The sequence below is a fragment of the Neolamprologus brichardi genome, chromosome 11 (genome assembly GCF_056152115.1).
Source record: "Neolamprologus brichardi isolate AB-2024 chromosome 11, ASM5615211v1, whole genome shotgun sequence".
In the NCBI taxonomy this organism is placed as follows: Eukaryota; Metazoa; Chordata; class Actinopteri; order Cichliformes; family Cichlidae; genus Neolamprologus; species Neolamprologus brichardi.
The window spans coordinates 12,592,813-12,613,204 of record NC_142114.1 but is presented as its reverse complement, the minus strand read 5'-3'; the positions used below and the strand labels follow the sequence as shown (position 1 = coordinate 12,613,204).

The following is a 20,392-nucleotide window of genomic DNA, read 5'->3' as shown; positions in this document are numbered from 1 at the left end:
AGGGCCTGTCCTTCCATAGTGGTTCCTCCTCTTGCTCCTCTTCTTTCTTTGGTTTCGGCTGCCTGAAATATTCACTAAGCATGTGAATGGTTGTGACCATCTTCCCGATAGATATATAGATATGTAGATGAATATGTATGTATAAGTATGTATCTACTGTATGTCTCTTGTGTCTCTGCTGAAATTTCCAATGGTGGACTTCTGAGATCCAATCTTCTGAACTGCTCATCTCAAAGGTTATTTCATGTCTTCATTTTATGTTACTTTACTTAGATTTGTCCTTAGCACATTTTCACAAGAATATTTATTTTACCATTTGTTATTTATTGTACTCCCTTTTAAACCAGGTGTAGTAACATTTTGTCTTTAAAACTGTTTGTCTATCAGACTTTACACAGCCTCTTCTCAGTCCCAGGTGTGAATATAAAAGCTGGATCATGTCTACACACAAAATCCAGACATTAGACCAGACATGTTCACTACTCCAACCACATTTCTCAGTAAAAATATTGATCAGGCTTATATTTTTGATTTTTCTTGTGGTTTTTGATTAAGATTAAAGATCTTAATCTACCATTAGGATATATGGAAAAATAATAAATGAAAATGGTTGTTTCAGCCTTCAGATCAACTTTTATACATGGGTGGGGCGACTTCAAGCATGACCCCATATCACACAACAATTTATATTAGGCCTGCACTTTTGCAGAACTGTTTGCAAAGTCTGAAAGGTTTTGAGGGAAAAAAACTAAACATTTAGATTTTTTGGTTCACTCGCTGTTTTGAAAACTGCATGGACAAAATTTAAAAAAAAAAAAAAATGTTAAAAGAAATGCAAAAAAAAGAAAAGCAAAAAAAAGAAATTGTGTTTCAAAACCAAAAAAGAACAAGAACAAAAACAAATTAACAAGAAACTCAAAATCCTGGGTCCAAGACCCAGGAGACCCAGGAACCATTACTTTTAGTTCCAATCAGGCTATCTTCAAAGTAGCCAAATGTTTCAAGTCTATTTTCAAATGTGCCCCATTTTATACACAAACATTGAAATTAGGCACACGGTTCTGAAAACACAAAGTCATGTATCAACATCATGACTCCAAACTGCTACACTCTCCACTAGTCTCACTCAAATAACATAGTTCAGGCAAATATCTGAATACAATCATGGCTGATGTTATGGCTGCCTCTCCCAAGACAGCCTCAAGAATGAAGGAGGAGATACCAGAAGACAGGCTGTTACACAAAGAAAGCTAGGCAGGCCATAAAAGTAATACCAGCAGGACTGGCATCTCTTCCTTTCTATTCCACTTGGGCATATTTATGATCAAGTTATTAGAAACAGGCTCCAAAACGGTGCCATGAAGGCCCAACATCCTTTAGCGGAACCTGTGCTGACAGACCAGCATTATCCACCGTAACTGGTTTTTGATAACCCATGACACAAATAATAAAAGACGTCATTGAACTCAAATAATGAACAAAATAGTTATTGACTTGGCTAACTTAATAATTCTTCTTAAGGGTAAATAATTGATAGCACATTACTGTCAGACACTATGCTGCAATAATAACTCAGAATTATTATTATTAGTTATTATTAAAAATTATCCATTTCTTATATTTTGTTACATAAGAAATTATTTAGGGCAGCACTGTGGTGGGCCTTTCTATGTGGAGGTTGCATGTTCTCCCTGTGTTTGCATGGGTTCTCTCTGGGTACTCTGGCTTCCTCTCACAGTCCAAAGACATGCAGTTAGGGGGGTTGGTCTAAATTACCCGTAGGTGTGAACGTGAGTACGAATGGTTGCCTGACTCTATGTGTTAGCCCCCCCCTTTTTTTTTATTACACTCATTTATATAATGAGTTAAATAAAAATCAAAGCTTAAATATGTTTAGTAACCAGACAACTTTGGTATTATTAGAGTACTTTATTGGTAATAATTCAAAGCACATCATTTGATAACAAGTAAAGAAATCCTCTGAGAGCAACAAGCACAATTTTAAAGATTACTATTTACTTATTGTGTTTTAGAAAGAAAATGACAGATGACAGAAATAAACAATTAATATTTCAAAGTGTTTAAGGTTTTTCTTATTTCTTGACTCGCATAACAACCTGGACTGAAGCTGATCTTCCACACGCTACACATTGTTGTATATTGACTCATCGCAGTCAGTCTAGACAGAGAAACAAGATTAATTCACTCACTTTGTTTATGCATGCACATTATGAATGAATTATTGAAGAAATCATTACTTATCCCTACATTGCCATAGACATGATCATTGGCATAAATGTCAGAACAAGACATATCCTTCCTGTCCTCTTTCCTGCAGAAAGAATGCAAAAACATTAAATCTAGTTAACATCTTTTAAAATCATATTTAATCACGAGTGAGATTGTTTGTTTAAACTTAAGATGAAGAATCAAAACCTTTTTGTTGGGGCATAACGAGGGAGCTCCACAGGTCTCTCTGCTTTCATGGTGCCCAAGTCTGATGATGGCGTCTCCCTTGATCTCCCCCTGCTGGCAGAAAACAATAAAATAAATAAGAACACGAGAAAGACAGCTGTCAGTTTTGGTAACCTCTTAAGTAGAGCCACATTTGGCTGCTATATTTGGATGGGCAAACACAAATAAATGAATTTCAGATGCAAGCTCTGAGATAAGTTTTTTTTGTACATGTTGCGTGACAAAAATAAGCATCATTACAATGATCTCATTGAACATAGCAGCCTATGATGGTCTGAACTGAAAGAGCAGCAGCAGCAGTTTCAGGAGGAGTCAATATGTGCATGTTTCATTTATATAAAAGATTATATTTTGAACATTTTTATTTTTGTCAACATACTTCTCATGAGTAATGTTACTGAAGTAAAAGCACAATGAATAGAATCAGTGGATTTTGTTTTTATTAAAAAGAAAAAGAACGCAATTAGCCTGTTTTGTTTTTCTCTTTTTCCCCAACTAAAGATGAAGAGAGAGGAAGAGGGGTGTGTGTGTGTGATTTAGGATAATCTGTTTTCAAAGGAACATTTTTAAATACCACAGTTGTCTTTGATACTAGTTGTTAATGTTGCTATGCTGCTCATTTAACAGTCTTTCTATAAATGAAAATAACAAAGAATTCAACACCATAACACACATCTAAAAAAAAAGTTGATCCTCACAGCAGCAGCTTCTCTCTGTGTTGATACTCAGAAAAGATGCAAATAACATCTGCGATAGATTTCACAAAAGTATTGACTGTTATAACTCACCAAAGCAGAAGTAAGAAATGGATGTGTGTGACTTCTTCTTTCAAGCTACAGGATTGTGTCTGTGTTTTATTTGTAGCTCGGACTTCATAGTTAATCAGCTCTGTACTTTCCAAGAGACATGGTGCTCTGCTTCTTACTCTGAATACTTTTTTAACTCCTGTGTTATGTGCTGCTTTTTCTATTAACTGAATAACAAAGGACATAGGCAATATACCTTATTTAGGTGGTCTGGCTGTCAAAACCTCAAAAAAAATGTCCATTATTGTGTAGATTTTTCTTCCAACCACCATTTCAGAAATACAGATATTTTCTAAAACTCACCATTTTCTAACAACTCCCACTCCAGTGGCTATCAGAATAATCAGAAAAATCACACCTGCTCCAGAGACTATGAAAATATTCTGCATGTTGTCTGTTCAAAAAGAAAGCATAATGAATATTTTTTGTTTTGCCATGTAAATATAAAGTGAGAATAATTAATGCTTGACATTCTTGAGATTGAAATTTTTTCTTACCATTAGCAGGTAACAAGAGTGTGAGGTTAGCATTTCCCAGTGTGTTGTTTGCCAGGCAGTGAACAAACTTAAAGGACCCAAAGTCTGTCTGCAGAGTTCCAGTAGTAACAGAGCCAACTGTCTCTACGCTGGTGCTTTGCAGAACTCTGTCACCAAAAACAAAATGGACCATGCTGTGAGGCCTGGACTCCACGATGCACTCACACTTTACCTCATCATCCTCTGAGAAACACTTAGATGAAGTCCTAATATCAGGGGGATCTGTAAGGACACTAGAGAGCTATAATTAGGAGATAAAAGATAGCTGTGCATTTATTATATACATTATATGGATAAAATAGCTGCTCAGCAATCTAAATTTATGCCATGTTGCCATGATGTAAGCAGAAGTTTTGAACTTTGGAGTTATTGAGTCAGATGACTCAATAGTTATTGAGTCAGATGACTCATTAACACTATGCGCCTCAGTACTTGGTGACACTGCTTTGTAACTTTATGTTAATTTTGAAATTTCTTCCTCCTAGATATTCCAAAAACTGGCTTCTCAAAACAGTAACATCCTATTACAGTACCACACTCAAGTTAAACGATCTCTCGAGAACGACCCATTCTTTCACAAATGCTTGTAAAGGCAGACTGTATGGCTAGGTGACTGATTTTATACACCAGTGGCAACGGGACTGAAAACACCTGAATTTAAGGATTAATAGGTGTGGCCTAATATTTTTGTCAATAAAGTTTATCTTTGACTCACATGAAAATCTATTTTGTTGTTATATTTCTTCCATTTTGTACTCACATAACACATTGAGCTTCACGGTGCTTGATCTGATTCGTCCTTCCTCATTGACAGCAGTGCAGTACATGGACTCTATTGAATGTCTGGAGACATTTGACATTGTGTAGGTTTGTCTCTTATTCAGCAGAGTACCAATTTCACTGTGCCACTCATAGCTGCTGACAGGGTTAGCATCACTGGAGCACTTCAGGTGTGCAGTCTCTCCCTCATTCACTGACTGGTACTCAACCTTCACATTCACTGGAGCATCTGCATAGAAACATTTAATCCTTTATGTTACTGTGCAGCATTTTATCTTATTTTACATACTGTCAGGTCAAGGTTGAGCTTATTTCAACATTCTGACATGATGGTGGCACCAAATGAAAAAGTTCAGGAAGTCGATGAAAGTCACCAATATTTTGGAGATGATGAATATACTGACAAAATATCAAAGCAGTCAATCCAGTAGTTGTTAAGACTAAATTGACTTTCAGTCAGTGATTCATTGTCATACCACTAGACTGACGTCGCGGTTCATTAAACAAACAAACAAAACAAAAGAAATAAGAGAGAAAAACGAATTTATAAATAATTCATAAAAACATTTTTAAAAAGGATGCATATAGAAAAGCATAGAATTTACAGTTCTTTTTGGCACAAGCTCATTCAGTGCAATTATCAGGCAACTGAAAGATGACTTATTGTGTCAGCAAGCAGAGGTTTTGGCAGTTTGCAGGTCTGTAGCATTTTGGGTGTGTGTTAACCGCAACACAAAGGAAGAAATACATTAGCAGCTAAATTAGATAAGTGGTTGTTTTTGTCCATCATTCTGAAATGGATCATAAGGCCATTTCCAAATAAGTTTCTCATTCTGCAGTGTGAAAGCTTATTCTCACTGTAGGAAACATTCAAGAAAGTTTGCAGTCTTTCCAGGAGTTGATGTCCCAACAAATTCACCCCAAAGTCAAACTACAATGCTAAAAAAAAAAAAAAAACTAGTAATAAAAATGCAGTGTTAAAAAAAAAAGAATAAATCAAAAAACCCACCAAAAATCTGGGTAGCATGACTGCAGTCATTCACTCAACCATGAACTCCTCAGTATATCAAAGTATTCTAGAGTCAAACATGAGGCTACAGCTTGTTTGTAGCTTGGTCTTAACTGATTAATAAGACCAAGCTAGCTTGGGACAGTGGGAAGAAGCTAGTTTTTCCTTCCCACTGTCGCCAAAGTGCTTGCTCATAGGGGGTCATATGATTGTTGGGCTTTTCTCTGTATCTATGAAGCGCCTTGAGGCGACATTTGTTGTGATTTGGCGCTATATAAATAAAATTGAATTGAATTGAATTAATAATCCCAAGGACATTACCAACCAAAGAATGACTGACAAAGAAAAGAATCAAGGTTTTGCAGTTGCCTCGTCAAAATTTAGATCTCAGATTAAAATTGTGTGGTGACAATTTAAAAGAGAGCTGTGCATAAACAAGTGTCCACAAACCTCAATGAAATGAAGCAACCTTCTAAAGATGTGAAAGATGAAATTTCTTCAAAATGATGTGAGAAACGGCTACTTACTTTACAAGTCATTGTAGCCAAAGGTGGTTGTACATGCTACTGGGTTTTGCTTAGTTTTCAAATTACTTTGGAGTTTTGTGTAAGTGTTCTTTAACATGATTGCACATACAGTGGGATGCAAAAGTTTGGGCAACCTTGTTAATAGTCAATATTTCCCTGTATTAATCGTTGGTTGTTACAATAAAAAAATGTCAGTTAAATATATCATATAGGAGACACACACAGTGATATTTCAGAAGTGAAATGAAGTTTATTGGATTTACAGAAATTGTGCAATAATTGTTTAAACAAAATCAGGCAGTTGCATAAATTTGGGCACTGTTGTCATGTTATTGATTCCAAAACCTTTAGAACGAATTATTGGAACTCAAATTGGCTTGGTAATCTCAGTATTTAAAGGGGTTGTAAGTTTCCCTCCTCTTTTAATGGGGGTCTCAAAACAACTCTCAAATGATCTGAAGACAAAGATTGTTCACCATCATGGTTTAGGGCATTGGTCCCCAATCCCAGTCCACGAGGGCCGGTGTCCCTGCAGGTTTTAGATCTCACCCTGGGTCAACACTCCTGAATAAAATGATTAGTTCATTACCAGGCCTCTGGAGAACTTCAAGACATGTTGAGAAGGTAATTTATCCATTTAAATCAGCTGTGATGGATCAAGCACACAACTAAAACCTGCAGGGACACCGGCCCTCGTGGACTGGGATTGGGGACCCCTGGTTTATGGGAAGGATACAGAAAGCTGTCTCAGAGATTTAAGCTGTCTGTTTCCACAGTTAGGAACATATTGAGAAAATGTAAGACCACAGGCTCAGTTCAAGGTAAGGCTCAAAGTGGCACACCAAGAAAAATCTCGGATAGACAGAAGGTTTGCTAAAGCACATTTGGACTTCATTATTCATTCTGGAATAAGGTGCTGTGGACTGAAGAAAATTTAGTTATTTGGGCATAACAAATAGGGGTGGCTGTAGCTCAGGTGGCAGAGCAGGTCAGCCGCTAATCAGAAGGTCGGTGGTTCAATCCCAGGCATGTCAAATATCCTGACCCCATGTTGCCTACTGGTGGTGGTCAGAGAGCCTGGTGGCGCCAGTGTCCGGCAGCCTCGCCTCTGTCAGTGTGCCCCAGGGCAGCTGTGGCTACAACGTAGCTTGCCATTGCCAGTGTGTGAATGTGTGTGTGAATGGGTGAATGACTGAATGTAAAGCACTAAAGGGGTCCTTAGAGACTGAGTAAAGTGCTATACAAATGCAGGCCATTTACCATAACAAGGGGCGTTATGCATGGAGGAAAAAGAACACAGCATTCCAAGAAAAACACCTGCTACTAAAATATGGTGGTGGTTCCATCATGCTGTGGGGCTGTGTGGTCAGTGCAGGGACTGGGAATCTTGTCAAAGTTGAGGGACACATGGATTCCACTCAGTATCAGCAGATTCTGGAGACCAATGTCCAGGAATCAGTAACAAAGCTGAAGCTGCGCTGGATCTTTCAACAAGACAACAACCCGAAACACTGCTCATAATCCACTAAGGCATTCATGCAGAGGAACAAGTACAACATTCTGGAATGGCCATCTCAGTCCCCAGACCTGAATATTATTGAAAATCTGTGGTGTGAGTTAGAGAGCCGTCCATGCTCTGAAGCCATCAAACCTGAATGAACTAGAGACGTTTTGTAAAGAGGAATAGTCCAAAATACCTTCAAACACAATCCAGACTCTCGTTGGATCCTACAGGAGACGTTTAGAGGCTGTAATTTCTGCAAAAGGCGGATCTACTAAATATTGATTTCATTTCTTTTTTTTGTGGTGCCCAAATTTATGCACCTTCCTGATTTTGTTTAAACAATTATTGCACACTTTCTGTAAATCCAGTAAACTTAATTTCACTTCTCAAGTACCACTGTGTGTGTCTCCTATATGATATATTTAACTGACATTTTTTTATTGTAACAACCAACGATTTATACAGGAAAATGACTACTAACAAGGTTGCCCAAACTTTTGCATCCCACTGTATGTGCAATCATGTTAAAGAACACTTACAAATGTAACAACCAACGATTTATACAGGAAAATTACTACAAAATTTCTATTTCTAATTCTAACAACTGCAAACACATGTAACAAAGCAACCATGCCTAGTGTCGGAACACCCTTAATTTTTAGAACATTGTATTCTAGATTTTTTTAAAAGTGATCATTTTTACAATATTTATAAGATTTTCTTTCATCTACATGTATTTGTCAGTGCACACTTACATTTTACTTTAAGGGTCTTGGATGTTACCTGCTGCTTTCCACCGTGGTATGTAACACTGCATTGTAAAGGTTTGTTGTGATCAGAGCGGTTTGAGCGAAAGGTCAAAGTAGATGTTGCATTCCACTGGCCATTTTGAAGCTTCTGTGTTTGATCATGCTGCTCTCCAGAGTGACTCCAGTGGAAAGAAGGTGAATATGTGGGACAGGAGTGAAACACCGAGCAGGATGCAGACACAGTTTGACCCTCCTTTACCTCCTCTTGCACAGAGAAATCAGTGGGATTTGGTTCATCTGTGTTAACAAGAAAGATCAAGATGATTTTAAGACCCAAACTAACTGTGATTTTTTTTGCAAATCCAAAGACTAATCCAATTGTTGAATTTCCAAATACCATAATGCGTAGAACTAATATAGGAAACAGATTAAGGTGAGGAGAAGGGAATAAGAGAAAAAACAAAGCAAAACACTATTCTTATAAAAATCTAACAATATGATAATGTGGACTTTACTTTACTATGATTTGACTTTATGCTGTATGGCAGGTAAGCCAGGACCCAATCGCAGCACTCAAAGACCAAATAGTAAACTAAAGAAGCAGCTTTATTGCTGTACAGAGAAATACCTCAAAAATTCTAACACTAAGCTAAGGAACGTGGAAACTAGAAGCAAAACACAGAACTCTAAAACACAGAGAGACGCATACAACAGTGGGGAAAGGGAAACTGAGGACATAAATATACACAACAGGGTAACAAGAGGATGGGTAGCAGGTGGAAATACAGCTGACACTAATTAGGAATCAACGAGGAATATTCAAATAACACTATTTAGTCCGGAAACATAGAAATAACGAACCAGTACCATAACACTTTCCACATGAGTGGATAATTTGAGTGTAACTGTACAGCATTCATTCAGTTAACTTACCAATCACTGAAACAGAGATTTTGTTCTTTGAGTAGGAAAATACGGCATAAGCTTCCATTATAATCCTGAAATGAAAGGTCCCTTCATCTCTTCTTGTAAGTTTATCAATCATCAGAGAACAATTCTTCTTGTTGAGGTCTCCCAGCAGCTTTGTCCGACTCTGAAACTGAGCTGGAGTTTGAGATGCATCAGAATGACAGATGACTTGATTATCATTATTATACCAAATCCCCGTGAAGGTCTGTGGGCTTTTTTGTGGTTCTGGGTAGTTATAAGAGCAGGGGATCACCACACATGAGCCAAGGAGACCTTTCACTGAGGATGGCACAGCAGCGGTCCAAGATGAAGATTCTGTTGGAGTAACTGTAATAAATTTGAGAGTAAATTATGATGAAACAAAACAAATAAATAAGACTACCAACATAAGAAGGACAACGTAAATGTGTGTGAAAATAAAGAAAAGATCATGTAATACCGACATTATGTGTTACACAAAGATGTATGAAAATGTGAGAATTAAAATTTTCAGCTATACTTTAAAGGTCTATACTATCCATACCTTTAATGCAAATGTACATGAAGAACAAAGACCATTGTAAGACCATCTTTTCTTCTCACTGTCACGCCAACAAATACGGTGACAAGGATGTCTGTGTTTTTTTAAATTTCCTTCAGAAACATGTGACATGAAGTTGCCTCTTTACTTTTCACACATTTTGCAACCACTTTATTACACTCATCTTACTTTTTTCTGCATGTTCTGCAAAATAGAGAAGAAAATTAACTTCATCGTCGTGTCTATTTTTTTCTTTGTTAGGTTTTGTAAATGGTTTGTGCTTGATCACAGCGTGTGGTTTCCTGCTGGTTTTGCCTCCTTATTTACACATCAGTTTGACATGTTCAGAGTGAAATGTGGTTACCCTCTCACGTGCACACACACACACGCACAGCAGAAAGTCCATTTTGATGGCTCTACATGTTTAAAAGTATGTGTTATTGTAGATATGCATTTTAGCCTTTGCATTTCTTACACTGACCCCCGCCCCTGAAAAAAAAAAATTGCTGGTCGCCCCATATGTGAGCACGAGAGAGGAAGACACCCTACAGTTCATCGAAACATTAACTTGATATTTATTCCTCCTATAAACAAATTATTGTAAAGGAATTTTTATTTTGTTTTTATATGTATCTATTTTTAGTGAAATCAACTTATAAACTTATAATTCTTTTCATTCTCGACATATTTTAAGTGACCTATATTTGACAAGAGCATAATAAAACTGTAATTCTGTTTATGGCCACCCCAATATTTTTAGTGGCCTCGCTATGGCCACCCCTATGAAACAACTCTGGAAGCACCCATGATTCTATCTCCAAAAAAATATTTTTGTGTATCTAAAGGAAGAAATTTGCAATTTGTTTGGATTTCAGCTCTATTATATTTCTCATTAAATTAACAGGGAACCGGCTTCTTTGGTATATAGAATGACTACCAAAATAGTACTGGATTATTTTTAATTTGACAGCACTGTTTCACTTTGCAGCTCTGTTTTAGTCAAATGCAATGTCACATGACAGTGCAGCAAGACCTCACTCTTCATGTTGTGGCTTTTCTAAAGTAATGTGGGCAACAACCGGTGAATATAACATTTTAGCTAATGTGCAAAAGTACACTGCCTTTACTCTGTGCTTTCTTGTAAAAAAACGTGTTTATATGGGTACACACGTGTGCAGGTAAACACGAGTTCCTCTTTTATTTGGCTACACTGGTTGATGCGTTTGTGTACTTGCTATGGGAAGCAGAGCCAATGCACACCAAATGTTTCGGACTTGTGGCACTGTGAAGGAGGAAAACTGGTGAAGGTAACTAAATGGTGTTGACAACGCCACCTAGGGAGGGAGTTACACCCCAGGAGAGATTACAATAGCCAGTGTAAGTATCGTAATAATTACAAATGGCACACAGGTTATACTTGCTTCCCGGTGTGTACATTCACAGGCATGAAAGGGAATTCCACCACACGCTTTATTTTATGCTTTATTTATATTTAAATTATAAATAATAATAAGCAATATAAAAACAACCCAGTAAATAAGATACAAAAGAAACAGGCGTAAACACACATGACACACACACACACACACAAGATACAGGTCCTTTTAAAAGCTTGATTAAAATATAACAAACAGTTAACACTGAAACGCTATAAAACAATGAACAAATGCCAATCAACACGACAGCAACAAAGCAAAAACCAGGCTACAACAAGACAGCAGCAGTGTGTAAGCCTTTAACAAGAGAAAGAAAGTAGTCAGCCAGGGTTCACGCTACTTTAAGCCAAACTGCAGACAGTCAGGATCCTACTTACCACCCTTTTACAATTACAAAGCTTTAAGCAATTGGCAGGACAAAAGAATGTGATCTGCAATACTTAAAGACAACTTGTGACCTTCGCCACCCTCTACAGGAATGAGTGCAAGTTGCCAGGAAATGGGAGTAGGCTACAGCTGCTTACATTAGGCATGAATGTTCATGCTGTGTTCACAAACACCATGCATTAACCAAACATCTACCAAATCTAACCCACTACAAAGAAAAACAAGTTTTTTAACCGCTTGTTTCAGGAATTTCTGTGTTTGTCTGGGAAGACTAATTAGAAAGTTTTTAATAGTGGAAAACTGATCACATTGGCAATGTTTTGTCTTTTTTGTATTCTGCATGTAAACACGTGGTATGTAATAAATAAAAATAATTAAAAATACAATTAAAATAAAATACAGACAACTGAGAGTAAAGCTAGAATATGACAATATCAAAAGACAAAATAAATAAACTCTCTGTCTGAATGACTACCGCCCTGTTGCACTGACATCCCTCATGAAGTGCCTTGAGTGGCTGGTCAAAGGTCACATCTGCTCCTCCCTCCCTGACACACTGGACCCTCTTCAGTTCGGCTGTCGGACAAACAGAGCCACAGAGGATGCCATCGCCCTGACAATGTACACCGCCCTCCCTCACCTGGAAAAAGGGAATACATATGCAAGAATGCTCTTCATCGACTACAGCTTGGCATTTAACACCATCATCCCCTCAAAACTTGCCTCGAAGCTCGTCGACCTTGGGCTAGGAACAGCTATCTGCAGATGGATTCTGAACTTCCTCACAAACAGGCCCCAGGTGGTGAGAATTGGTAAGTACACCTCCTCATCACTCATCCTAAACACAGGAACGCCACAAGGTTGTGTGCTTAGCCCCCCTATATTCCCTGTTCACACACACTTGTGTTGCTAAACATAAGTCAAACACCATTATCAAGTTTGCGGATGACACAACAATTGTAGGCCTCATCACAGACAACTATGAAATGGCCTATAGAGATGTCAACGGTCACATTCCTGTTAAGATTTCTTTATCTATTCACAAGTGTGTACACACACACACACACACACATATATACATATATATACATATACATATATATATATATACACACATATATATATACATATATATTTATATATATACACAGATATATATATATATATATGTATATATACATATATATACATATATATATTGTCTATATATGTTCCTCTCGCACTCAACAATCCTTCTTAAAGCTTGAAACCTTAATCCCCCGTAGCCGGTTAGCAAGACTACGTAAAGTACCCTCAGAAGGTCTACTAGATGATGTGAATGCAGCACTACGGACGATACCTACCACCACCATTACCGAAACTAACAAGCTGATCTATACTACGGCAGCAGTGATCAGTGAGATGCTTGGCTATAAGTTGAACAGCCACAAGGAGCAGTACCCTCCATGGAGAAGGAGGCTAGAGGGCAAGATCAAGGTAGCACGGAGGGAGGTTAGCCAACTATCGGAGTTGCAGAAAGGTGCGACAAAGAAGGTGCATAACAAATACAGCAAGCTGTCCATACCTGAGGCCTTGGAAACCGCCAAGCAAAGACTCACAGCCTTGGCTAGCCGCTTGAGGAGGTACACCAGAGAGATAGAAGGCAGGAGAATAAACCAGCTGTTCTCCACAGAACCAGCCAAGGTGTACTCTCAGTGGCAAGGGAACAATACAAGAACAGCACCACCAAGGCTGGAAACGGAGCAATACTGGAAGAGCATGTGGGAGAAGGACGCAACCCATAATGGCAATGCTCAGTGGCTAGTGGATCTGAGGGCAGACCATAGCAACCTCCCTGAACAGGGTCCAGTAACCATCACGGTGGCAGACATCCAAGCAAGGGTCTCTGGTATGAAGAATTGGACAGCACCAGGCCTCGACATGGTTCACGCCTACTGGCTGAGGAAGGTGACTGCACTTCACGAGCGTCTGGCAGCACAAATGAACCAGCTTCTAGTTGCCGAGAGACACCCGGAATGGCTAACCGAAGGCCGGACAGTCCTGATCCTCAAGGACCCCCAGAAGGGACCGGTCACATCCAACTACCGAACAATAACCTGCCTCAGTACTACATGGAAGCTCCTGTCAGGCATCATATCGGCTAATATGAACAGGCACATGGGTCAATACATGAGTGGGGCAAAGAAAGGGATTGGCAAGAATACCAGAGGCGCAAAACACCAGCTACTGGTAGACAGAACAGTCAGCCGAGACTGCAAGACCAGGTTGACCAACCCGTGCACTGCCTGGATTGATAACAAGAAGGCCTATGACTCAATGCCCCACACCTGGATCTTGGAATGCCTACAACTATACAAGATCAACAGGACCCTAAGAGCCTTCATCAGGAACTCAATGGGGATGTGGCAGACAATACTAGAGGCCGACTTCAAGCCCATAGCACAAGTCACCATCAAGTGCGGGATCTACCAAGGAGATGCTCTGTCCCCACTGCTGTTCTGCATAGGCCTGAATCCTGTCAGTGAGATCATTGACAAGACTGGCTACGGATAACAACTATGGAATGGAGCAGTTGTCAGCAACCTCCTGTACATGGATGACATCAAGCTGTATGCCAAGAGTGAACGAGACATCGATTCACTGATCCACACTACCAGGATATACAGCAATGATATCGGAATGTCATTCGGACTGGAGAAGTGTAGTCAGATGGTAACAAAGAGAGGGAAGGTAGTCAGAACTGAGGGGATCGAACTACCAGAAGGCAACATTGCAGACATAGAGGACAGCTACAAGTACCTGGGGATCCCACAGGCAATTGGGAACCACAAGAGGTCGCTAGGAAAGCTGCAACCACCAAGTACCTGCATAGGGTCAGGCAAGTCCTGAGAAGTCAGCTGAACGGTAAGAACAAGATCCGGGCTATCAACACCTACGCCTTGCCCGTGATCAGGTACCCTGCTGGGATAATAAGTTCGCCAAATGAGGAGATAACAGCCACTGACATCAAGACAAGAAAGCTCCTGACCATGCATGGAGGGTTTCACAATGTGGTGGGGCGTGGTCTGTGGTGCCGTGCGGACGCACCTGCATGGCATCTGCAGATCACGCCCAAGGTGTTAAAACACGAGGACTCAGGGGTTGGTGTTGTTGTGGTTTGATGCATGTCAATAAAGATGGCTCAAAACTATGATCCCTTGAACCGCCGTGTCTTAATTACACCACACACCCCAAGTCCAGCACCCTGAGGCTGTACGCTAAGCGGAAGGGAGAAGGCCGGGAACTGGTGAGTGTCAGCACCACAGCAAGGATGAGACAACAAACGAATCCACGAATACATCAGTAAGATGGCCCCAACTGACCGCGTGCTCAGTGAATACCTCAGGCAGCAGAAACCCGAGGAAGAGGAGGCACCATCAAAGAAGGACAGGCCCCTGCATGGTGTAAGATGCTAGCAGTCAGGGCATACATAGAACGCCATAACCAAGCGGCAGGCATAGTGTACAGAAACATCTGTGCCAAATACGGCCTGGGAGTCCCGAGGTCAAAATGGGAGACACCCCCTAAGATACTGTGGGACTTCCAGATACAGACGGACAAAATGGTGGTGGCTAACCAACCGCTCCCAGGTCTCTGGTAGAGGACCCGAGCTTGAAAGATTGACCGCGCGCAGGGCTGAGTTAGACTTGTAGTCAAGACCGCCTAAACCGAGACCATGACAATACCAAGACCAGAGGGTATCGAGACCAAGACAAGACTAAGACCAAGTTGAGACGAGACCAAAACCGAGACAAAAATTTCTTTAAACTGCAGCCAGATGCTGCTTCGTTTACGGGTGTCAGGCATATTTATGTGTTTTTGTGATGCACTCGCACAGCCCTCCTCACCGCTGTCTACTGTCTCACTCACTTACTGAGAGGACAGACGCACGCTCTACTTGACTGTCGCGTCTCTCACCCTCTCTGTTTTTCACATAATGATATTATCCTATATCCTCGCATTTGATTGGCCACAATATGGAGGGATTGGAGCATAGCTGAGCCACTGTGTGAGAGCTGAGCAGCGAAAGGAAATTAAGTGAGGAGCTGGCTCCCGCTCAATGGGAGTCGACTCTTCTGATTCACTACAAAGCACTCTCGGCACGGCACTTATAGCTAATGCTTTTGAAATGACTGAAAGATTTATTAGGCTGTGTTTTGAGTTTTGTTAAAAAAAAAAATGACTTCATATAGGAAAAAAATATATATCACATATGCAGGACACCTTAAACTAGTTTTTTAATTAATTTTTTAATTAAGGCAACAAGGCAGAACAAAATCAGGGCTGTATTAAGACACGAGGACTAAACCCCAATTCAACCACACCCAGAACTGATCTGAAATTAAAACAGGACTACAACAGTTCAAAATCAGGACTACTTAGGCTAAACTAGATGATAGTAGCACAAAAAATCATCAAAGACCTGCACTACACTTATTTTTTAATTCTACCAAAGTGCACTATTTAGATTCAGAAAAGTTTATATAATTATTTACCCTTGTTGTGCAAACAAGCCTGCATAACTTAATAAATATGGAATTTGAAAAGTAACAAATGGTATCTAAAAAGATACACTAGGTACTAGATACATGTTCTGATGAGTTTTGGCCATTTGACTAACATGTGTATCTCACCTGGCTCTTGTTCCTTCTCTGTTCTGGGCCATGGACCGGTTTGTGCCCGACAATATTTTCACGGACCGGCCTTTAAGGTGTCACGGATAAATACAACAAAATAAAACTAGTACCGGTACCAAAAAAAGAAGATTTATTCATAACACACGTGAAAAGACCCAGGAAAACAGAGTTAACGAAAAAACGATAACAAAATAAAGCTAAAAACCGATAAAAACCCTGAAAACCATACATTTCACACCCGAGTCTCACTCTCGCGGCTCGGTACCAAATGACTCACGGACCGGTCCGTGGCCCGGGGGTTGGGGACCGCGGTTTTAATTGATATCTCTTGATTTTTCCCATGTCAAAGAAACAGGCCTTGTGTATTGGGGGTGCCTTATATGCATCCACAGGTGTACCACCAATTTACTCACATGGACTCTACTAACCTATCAGAAGCTTCTTAAGCTCAGAATGGAATCGTCTGGAGTTTTCTTATTAATTAACAATAAACTTAGTGTATATGTAATTTGATGAAAGTGATAAAAAATAGACAGCTCTCTCTCTCTTTTTATTCTGACATTTAACTAATTCAAAAGATATTTCAATATTTATTTACCTAAAACAAAACAAGTTTACTCTAAATTGATGTTTAACAGTAAAAAATGTTTTTATGTTTTTCCCCCAAAGTGTATGTAAATATCTGGTTTCAACTGTGAATATACTGCTGTGTATTGAAATTCCTCTTGTTTTGCATAGAAATATACTGAACAACATACAAAGCATAATATATAAAATAACATCTACCTGAGTTTTTTCTTTGAAAGAAGCCCCTTATGTCCATTGTTGTGTTCATCAGTACATAACTGAAACGGGTTTAGAGTGCTTTATTTAGCCGTGAAGGGTAACAACTGAAAATATGAAATAAACACACATGTAAGCTAAGACTCTCTCTAAAAAAAAAACAGCAGCATTGTTGTTCGCTTTTTATTTCGCCATTTGTTGATTCACTCGAAGAGCAAGTAACGTAATATGGGTCAAGTGATCAGTTTGATATCATTCTTTTGTGATACACCGTCATATTTAAATTATTTGTACAGTACGAATGATTTGCTTTGATACCTGGTCAAACTTAAGCTCTCCTCTGCCTGGCTGCACTTCTCCTACAGGAAACTCGCAGGCAGCAGCTTCTCCCCCCTCGCTCACATGTGTAAGTGCTGTGCTCAGTTGCCTAGTGCCTGAGCTCGGATCATACCAAAATTAGGGGGAATTTACGACTGTGCGCCATGTGCTTCGAATAATGTGTGTAGCTTTTGTTTATACAGTTGTCAGTCAGGCATCTAACTATGAAACAAATTGGGCTTCTGAAAAAGAAGCCCAATTTGTTTCCCTTCTGTAGGGGTCTCTGCAAGCATACAGGGCTCTGAGAGGGTACAAGATGACAACAGTCGATCATATTTATTTGCCAAAGCTGAATTCAGGGCAAAGTATGCTAAATTAGCGTTTTTAGCTAACAGCTACAATAAGCATAAAAGTTACTGTGCGGCTATCATTTGTTAACATGACGCTTGTTCTTATACATGTAATACATTTATTACCAACCTGAGAGTTTATCTGCTGGTCATTCAACATGACAAATGACTTCTGAAGTCTTAATTCTGTCATGGTCCTGGGTCATTTTGACCCAGCGTTTTGTGTTTCCTTGAAGTTCATTTTTGTGCCTTGTGTTTATTCTGATTTTGTATTAGTTTAGGTTTGAACCTGAAGTTTAGTGTTTTATCAGCCCTACCCGTGTCTGTCCTCGGTGCTCTGTTCATGTCCCCGTGTTGTGTTGTAAATCAGTCTGTGTGTTTCCTGCTTTACTTTGAAGGTTCGTGTTCTGGATTTCCTGTTCTATTCTGAAGGTCTGTGTCTGTTGTCATTGTGTTCAGCTTGTGTCCTCCAGTCATCGTGTGTATTAGGATCAGCTGTTCTCCCCTCCTGTGTGTGATTACCCGATTACCTTGTGTGTGTATATTTAGTGGGTGTCGGTCTGTGTTCGTTGTCGGCTCGTCTGAGTTCATCTGTGTATCTCTGCGGTCCATGGTGCGTCGTTCCCGTCTCTGTGTCTCTCTGCCCCGCAGCCCTTTTCGTATGCTCTCAGGTTTGTTATTTAATTTTTCCCAGTTTAGGTTTCCGTTAGTATTTCTCATGCTACGTTGTCTGTTTCTGCCACTGCCACTTGTAAATAAACGTCACACTCTTCATCAGTCGCTTGCTTGCATTTTGGGTCCTCATTCATCTACAACACGACTGCTGCCCCAGCCGTGACAAATTCAGCTCAAGACTCTGTAGATTCCCGTCAGTAACACTTTCGGTCCGCTAGTAAAACGTAGTTCTACTAATCTGCGCTTGATTACTCTTGAACCGGAACCGGATGTAAGTCCCAACAAACTTAATTTTGGAACTGAAATTGAATTGTAGAACTGAAACTGAATGGTGAGAAATGAATCTGCAATTATTCGAGAGCTAAATTTTTAAAGGATAAAATACGGTTTCAAAGCAAATGGATTCATTTTCAAACTATAAAATTCAATTTCAATTTAGTGATGATCATTTTCAAACCAATAAATAGAATTTCAAATTAGGCTAATTCATATTCAATTTGTAAAAGCATTTATTCAAGTTACAATTCAGATTCAATCCGAGCAATTCAAATTTAACTTATTCAAATTCAGGTTCTGATAGCACAGATTTCTGCCCATATAATCATCCACAACTATTTTCAGTTGCGGATGATAAAGGATTCAGAAAGTTTATTCATGCAGGCCCATATGACAGAGAATAAGCATGTTCTTTTTGTTTTCATATTTTAATTTATATTTAATTGTGTTGTTTCATTTTAAATTTGTTTAAAAGGAAAAAGCCTAAAATTTAAAAAGTTAAAAGTTGAACTGTGACTAGTTGGTTTTTGTATTATATGATTTATTTATTACATTTTATGTGGAGTGAATAAATAAAAGTATATTTACGGTGGCCCCTAGAGACAAAGCACATACAAACTTCAAAACACGTACGAACTCTGAAGCACGTACAAACTCCAAAACACGTAAAAACTCAGAAGCACGGGGGAAATTGGGAAAGGATGATTGGTCTGGCTAGAAGGATTCTTGACTCCATGTTCCTCCAGCTCAAGGGGAAGCTTACCCATGAAGTGTTGGTAACTTTCATGGCAGAAGTAGCAGGCATCATTAATGCCCGGCCTCTTGTTCCTGTAACAACTGACCCCGACAACTCATTCATTCTTACACCAGCTGCTCTTCTAACACAGAAGGTAAACTGTGTTCCTGCTCCTCCAGGAGAGTTTGGAGCCTCTGACCTCTACAACCATCAGTGGAGACAAGTCCAGCACCTGTCCAACACCTTCTGGAACAGGTGGCACAAGCAGTTCCTTCCAACATTGCAATCACGTAGGAAGTGGCAGTCCTCTAACCCAAACATTAAGCCAGGAGATGTTGTTCTCCTCAAGGACAGTCAAGTACAAAGAAATAAGTGGCCACTTGGTCTGGTAACACAGACCTTCCAAAGCAAAGATGATAAAGTTCACCAGGTCGAGGTCAAGGTCATCAAGCCAGGAGGAGAAACATTGTTTGTGAGACCCATTACAGAAATAGTACTACTTCTGGCTTCAGATGTCTAGGTGTTGAACTGTCATTGACAAAGTGTGGTGGGCGGGGAGTGTTCTGATATCAAAAGTTTTTAAGGTAGACTGTTTTCTTGGATTTGGTAAATGTTTAAATATGCAATTGTAACTCACTGATGCCACCTTAAAACCTGTAGTCTGTAATAGGACATGATGTCATCGGTAAACTGGAAGTAAGTCTGTGAATTAATGAGAAGGCATGTGCAGCATGGTGGCCTTAGCCAGATAAATCCAGTGGCATCCACATACATCCTATGCCTTTGGTAGCATTGTGGGTATGTATAGACTTGTTTTATATTTTATGTGCATGTATAGACCACTTTCTTTCAAGTAAGTTCATTTTTCTGTAAGTTTAAT

General features: G+C 39.5%; 1 protein-coding gene across 1 annotated transcript; it reads right to left on the bottom strand.

The window, feature by feature from the left end:
• Positions 1-1,909: 1,909 nt before the first annotated feature.
• Positions 1,910-18,738, bottom strand: LOC102790249 (myelin-associated glycoprotein-like). The gene is made up of 9 exons (XM_087847760.1): positions 18,356-18,738; positions 9,320-9,682; positions 8,393-8,683; positions 4,578-4,826; positions 3,779-4,039; positions 3,585-3,675; positions 2,437-2,529; positions 2,269-2,332; positions 1,910-2,179 (listed from the first exon to the last, which is right to left on the bottom strand). The coding sequence occupies exons 1-9, from the start codon at positions 18,543-18,545 to the stop codon at positions 2,144-2,146; spliced, it is 1,638 nt and encodes a 545-aa protein (XP_087703886.1). The 5' UTR covers positions 18,546-18,738; the 3' UTR covers positions 1,910-2,143.
• Positions 18,739-20,392: the final 1,654 nt, after the last annotated feature.

Excerpts from the sequence above, each read along its gene's own strand:
- LOC102790249 (XM_087847760.1), bottom strand. The coding sequence starts at position 18,545 with ATGAGAAATACTAACGGAAACCTAAACTGGGAAAAATTAAATAACAAA. Across the intron at positions 4,827-8,392 it reads CAAGACCCTTAAAGTAAAAT|ATGCTCCAGTGAATGTGAAG; the intron begins GTAAGTGTGCAC and ends GTTTCTATGCAG. Across the intron at positions 2,530-3,584 it reads GTGGGAGTTGTTAGAAAATG|CAGGGGGAGATCAAGGGAGA; the intron begins GTGAGTTTTAGA and ends GTTTTCTGCCAG.